Source organism: Hydra vulgaris, chromosome 06, assembly GCF_038396675.1.
Source record: "Hydra vulgaris chromosome 06, alternate assembly HydraT2T_AEP".
NCBI classification, from domain to species: Eukaryota; Metazoa; Cnidaria; class Hydrozoa; order Anthoathecata; family Hydridae; genus Hydra; species Hydra vulgaris.
The window spans coordinates 45,351,501-45,357,500 of record NC_088925.1 but is presented as its reverse complement, the minus strand read 5'-3'; the positions used below and the strand labels follow the sequence as shown (position 1 = coordinate 45,357,500).

Here is a 6,000-nt window from a genome sequence, read left to right as displayed (position 1 = left end):
CGCAAATTTTCTATTTTAAACATCGTTTATTCAAGAGAGACTTTAAGTCTGTATTTAGTTATTACCCAGTCTTTTCTTTTCATAAACAATTCTCATAAAAACAATATTATGCAATTTAATTGGTTAGTTTGTTCACGTGATACGATTTCGTTTCTTCTTTTATTTAACCTCGCATCGTTCATTTTAATCGGCACCCTGATTTGAAGCTGGTGGGTGAAAAGTGAAGAGGTCTACCAACGATGAGTAGTAGAGATAACCCAAACAGGAATCGGATTTTTGTTGGACGTTTAAATCCGGAAGCCAGAGTTAGAGATCTTGAAAATTTTTTCAAAGATAATGGGTTTTCTCGCCTGAAAGACGTAAATATTAAACTGGGATATGCATTTGTCGTAAGTACCATCCATTATTATTATCCAATATTAAATTTGTTATTAATATTAGGGTTTTCTTTAAAATTAATGTTATTACTATTAGGGTTCTCTTTAAAATATATTTTTGTGCTTTATGAGCAGCTTAAATATTTAAATCATTTTAAAATAAAGGTTACAATTTATTTGTTTTACGTGATTTGTCATTGTATATAGCGGTAATGAATTAAGATATTTAATTCCTATTGCTCAAATCAATAAGTAGAAATTAGTTTATTTATTTCGATACTTTATTTTTCTTTATTGTAAAAGCTACTTCTGTTTCGATTTGCTTGTCACCATTAAAATAATAGCAAGATAAGAGAAAATTATATGCTAACAAGTTCAAAAGGTTTTAAATCTTATACAGCATTTCTGGTTCTAAATTGTATTGAATTTTAAGATGTAAAAGTAAACTATATATGCACAAAATTCCTAGCAACAATTGTCTTATAGTTTGAATTTATTTTATTTAGGAGTTTGAAGATAAAAGAGATGCAGATGATGCAGTTTATGAATTAGACAGAAAAGAGTTTTTTGGTTCAAGGTAAATTTTAATTTTTTCATTTTTGTGACTTTATTTTATTTTTTCACTGCTATAACTTTTTTTCTATTTTTTCTAAACATATTTTTCCAACATTTAATTAAAACATTCAATTTATCAAGTTATAATTAAATTTGTAAGTTATTTTGTTTTTTACTTAATTTTATGCTCAATCTGACACCTAACAATAGCAATAACAATAAAAAACATGATAAATTAGGAAAAGTTGTTTACAGTATTTACAGGCATCAATTGATTTACTTAGTAAACTTTACCAATACTTCTAAATCTATCCAATTATTTTCTAATATTTTTATCATTGTTACAAATTTGTTGTTCATGAAAGTACTATCAGTGTACATAGGCCAGCTGTTTCATTTTGGTTTGGAAAAAATGATTCTAGTGTTACATCAATTATGGAGCATTTCTACACTAAAATTTATTTACGTAATATGTTGTTACAATTTTAGGGAGCTTTTATATTTTAATGTGCAAAATAATTTCATACAGTTTTATTTACATTTAAGTTATTACTACATTTAATTGTGTTTAAGAAATGTTAATAACCTTAAAGAAATTTAGTTTCTTGAATTAAAAGGTTATCTGATCGTTGACTGAAATAAGATTAAAATCAAAGGAGTTTAACAAGTCAAAGTTTGACACTTTTTTTGGTGGTGGTGGTGGTAGGGGGCGGGAGAGTGTGTGTGTGATGTTTTTGAAGCACACTATATCTATACTGATTTGTTTCAGACTTACTGTTGAACATGCAAAGCATGGTCCAAGAGCTGATATGGATAAGCGTGATGGCGACAGACGAAAAGGACATGAAAATGACAGGTTAGTTTTCTAAAGTATCAAAATTTATTATCTTTTTGGTTTTTTTTTCTCAGGATCACTGTAGAGCATGCGACAGGTACAGCTCGCGGTGGAGATACTCGAGGCGAAAGAGATCGCGGCGGTTATAGTGTTCGAGAAAGGTGAGGTCCTAACCTATTGACTACTAACTTGACTAAAAAGTCTTTCTTTTTTTTCTCTCTGCGGGCTGTTATACTGTTACCTTAGGTATAATAATTTTTTATAAATATTGATATTTTTAGGGGCAGAGGGAGACCATATAATACGGAATGGAGATTAATTGTTACCAACTTATCATCTAGAGTAGGATGGATGGTAAGGTTTTCTTTAATAAAATAGCGTTCATGTGATAAAAAGGTAGTGCTAAGCTTTATGTAAATAAAATTCAATTTGTTAAATTTTGGTGATAATTTCAGGTGAAACTTTCAATGATCTGATTATCCTCACATCTTATCAAACTGACAAAACTTGGTCAAAATTTTCTGAGTTATCTATCCTTATCCTTATCAGTGAATCCATGGTTTTACTTAAATATTCCTATGGTAAACTTGTCAAAGGTTGAATCAAAATCCTCAAATCAATTTTATTGTGGCTTAAATCCCTCAAATGATTTTTCTTGTGGAAACACCATCTTGGTTTTTCTATCTTTTCCCCATTTTGGTGTGGCAGAATTTTCATTTCCTTATTTTTGAAGGTAATATAAGTTAAAAAAATAAAGTAAGAAAAGGGAAGCTAAGTCATGATTCCTCGCTCAGAGAATCAGCAATTTTCTGGATAGCTATTTAAACGATTAGCCACTTTTAATGTGAGATGTGGGGAGTTGTTTAAAAGTTGCTTATTTCTCGAACAAAACGATTCACTCCTGCATTAAGGTTTCACTGAGTTACTAAATATTGTAGTTAGCTTGATTGTTTGCTTTACTAATTAATTTTCTTTAGGATTTAAAAGACTATTTTCGATCTGCTGGGGAAGTAACTTTCACTAAAGCAAATAAAGAAAGGGTTGGAGAAGGGTAAAATATTTTATTAAAGATAGTTGATTAATACGACAAATTTTTAATTTAGTCCAAGTTGTTTTAATAAGATTTTCAAATTTTGATTTAATCTAAATTTTAAACTTTAGGGTTGTTGAGTTTCGTTCATATAGAGAAATGAAAAGAGCTCTTAAGAAATTTGATGGCTCCGAGTTTTTTGATCGCCGAATTAAACTTATTGATGTAAGTTGGTTTCTTTATTCAACATATATTTTTTTAGACAATTATGTTTATTTAAATTGGCATGTTGTGTAGGATTCTCCTGGTCCTCCAAGAGATTACTCTGGTTCTCGAAGTCGAAGCAGAAGTCGTCATCGTTCTCGCTCTAAAAGCAAAAGCAGTCGAAGTCGTTCCCCAAAAAAACGTTCAGTCAGCCCAAAGCAATCTAGGAGTCGAAGTAGGTCACGGAGTCGGAGTCGATCACGAAAGGTTCGATCAAGATCTAGAGATCGCGTAACCCGATCTAAATCAAGTGATAAAGCTTTAAATGGAGACGATTAATAATTTTTTTGCTTTTATGCTTATTTCTGTAAATAAATAACAAACATGTTACCTCAAAAACAAAAAACTTTTATAAATACTTATTCGTAGTTAATTTAGTAGTCTAGGAATTAAACGACAATACTAAAAACTTTATGTTTTTTATGTTGCTCAACATAACTTCATAAATATAAAATTAGTTTAAAATATCAAAGTTTTTATTATTTCGATTTTTACTGTACCTGTGACTTTCACTTTAAACAACTTTTGGGCTTGAACTTTTGAATAATATTTGCCAGAATAAGCTAAAAAAAAAATATATCTTTTGTAAACTGTTAGTTTGCATATTATTTGAGTACGTCTCGAGGAGGTGCAAACAGATATAAACCACTGATCTCAAAATATAGCTGGTTCTATTGTTTTTTCCGAAAAAAGTTGAAACTAAAATTGGCCTTCCAAGATGGCGGCGATTTTAGTTCCTAGCGGTGAAACCGATATACATTTTAAATGGCTATATCAAATTACAAAAAAAATAATTAAATAAGCTTATAAATTTGTTAAAAATAAAAGAAAACAAATGAATTTTGTAAATATTATAGAGAAAAAGAAATTATTTTTTTGTATAATTGAATTTATTATTAAATAGCATTAACAAATTTAGTTGAGTCTAATGTATAAGTATTGGGGACTAAAAACTATAAGTCTTATAGTTTTTAGTTCCCAATGATGTATGCTGTAAGGTTAATAACATAACAGTATGATAAACGGCAATCATTTCTACCCTCTATATTTTCTACTACTATATTCTCTATTTTTTGTAGCAAGATGCCATTTTTCTACAAATTCTACATGAATTGTTAACTGAATGCTGTGAGTATACAAAAACTTAGGTGTTCCTTCTAGAATTATATTATACTTGAATTCTATTATTGCATAACCTATTTAAATAAAATATTATTAAGTGTCACTTATACTGGTAAAAAAAAACCAGGTCTGAATTATAGTTATTTATAACAACTTTTAAAACAAATAAAAAGTAAATAATAGTTTCTTATAGTTTGAAGGATAATCACTCAATACAATTGAAGAAACAAATGTATATAAAAATACATTTGTTTGAAAAAAATTTATTTATATCTTTATATAGAAATGTTAAAAACATTTTCTCCTCTTTGAAATATCTCCTTAACTTTAATTAAATATCCTGCTTACCTGCTGTTAAGTATAATGGTTATATATTACAGCTTGCTGACTTTTTTATATTAATGAACTGTAAATAGCTGTTAAATAATTTTATAAATATGTTGTTGAGTTTATTTGCATAATAGATTGATTATATGACATTAAATTCAAGAAAATGATTTGCTAAAGAATATCATTAGTCTTAAAAAGATTACTGCTACACAAATGATCTTGTATAATCGAAAAACATTGATCTTGTATAATCGAAAAACATTTCATTGGATATTTGGCAGCAATTAAATCTGCTAAAGGTATTTCTTGACTGGTTTGAAAAAGAAGGTTCACCATTAAATTATTTATTATCATATAAGCTCAGTCAAAACCATCTAGAGCTCTTTTTTGGTGCTGTGAGATCTGCAGAAATGTTTAACAGCAATATCAATTGCCAGCAATTCACATATAAATAACTTTTTATGCAAAGTACCGTTTAATTTTCAAATGCAAACTGCAGCATCAGAAATAAAACTCATATATATGTTTTAGATGATTCTTTTGGTGATTTTAGTTCTAAAATATCTTTTACTGAAATTGAATTAATAAGAAAATATGATTTGTTGGAGAGAGAACCAACAGTTAGTGATCACGATAATGCAGATATTCCAAACTGCAACAATCTATTTGAATACAAAAAAACTTTGATCCCATATATTGCTAGATAATATCCTCATTAAATATCAGAATGCATTAGTACTCCCTTTTCATTTAAAACAAAATAGCTTTTTAAAATTCAAAGACATAGGAGGTTTGATTAAACCAACCATAAATGTTATATGCAAAGAAACAGAAAGGTGTTTCCAAATTAATTGGTTGTTTTAATAGATTGCCTCATTCCAAATGAAATTGGAATTCAAAATGCATTAGCAAGTGCTGCTTTGAGATCAGTCGATTTCTTGAAAATAATGATAATATATATATATATATATATATATATATATATATATATATATATATATATATATATATATATATATATATATATATATATATATATATATATATATATAAAATAATATAAGACACAAATAACTATATAAAAAAATTCAAGAAGGAACCCCTGAGTTGTGTGTACTCACAGAGCTCAGCTAATAGTTCATGCAGCATTTGTAAATTTGTGATATCTATTTGAAAAACTAATTTCATAATAGTTTATTTTAAAAAGATATTTAGCTGCCTACCATGCAGTTATGTTATTAACCTTCTAGCACACAGCATTGGGTAGTTAAGAACTAAAAGGTGCATAAATTGTATTATAAACAATATTAAACAAATAATTTATAGTAAAACTAAAATTAAAAGAAAGTAGTTAAATAAAAAATAAACAAAAGATGAATAAAATTATTTCAGTTTTTCAAACTTAAAATAATTATTCGAAAGTTGTTTGGAAATTGTTAACTTGTATAACTACTAGTTCCTTATTTGTTCTTACTAATGTTAAATAA

The 6,000-nt window shown here is 27.6% G+C and overlaps 1 protein-coding gene across 2 annotated transcripts; it reads left to right on the top strand.

The window, feature by feature from the left end:
• Positions 1-150: 150 nt before the first annotated feature.
• Positions 151-3,419, top strand: LOC100209995 (serine/arginine-rich splicing factor 6). Of its 2 annotated transcripts, none has more exons than XM_065800269.1 (7): positions 151-389; positions 884-954; positions 1,842-1,928; positions 2,049-2,121; positions 2,745-2,818; positions 2,929-3,022; positions 3,095-3,419. In XM_065800269.1, the coding sequence occupies exons 1-7, from the start codon at positions 240-242 to the stop codon at positions 3,338-3,340; spliced, it is 795 nt and encodes a 264-aa protein (XP_065656341.1). In that variant the 5' UTR covers positions 151-239; the 3' UTR covers positions 3,341-3,419. The 2 variants fall into 2 exon arrangements, with proteins under 2 accessions (XP_065656341.1, XP_065656342.1); XM_065800270.1 differs by lacking the exon at positions 1,842-1,928 and adding an exon at positions 1,702-1,788.
• Positions 3,420-6,000: the final 2,581 nt, after the last annotated feature.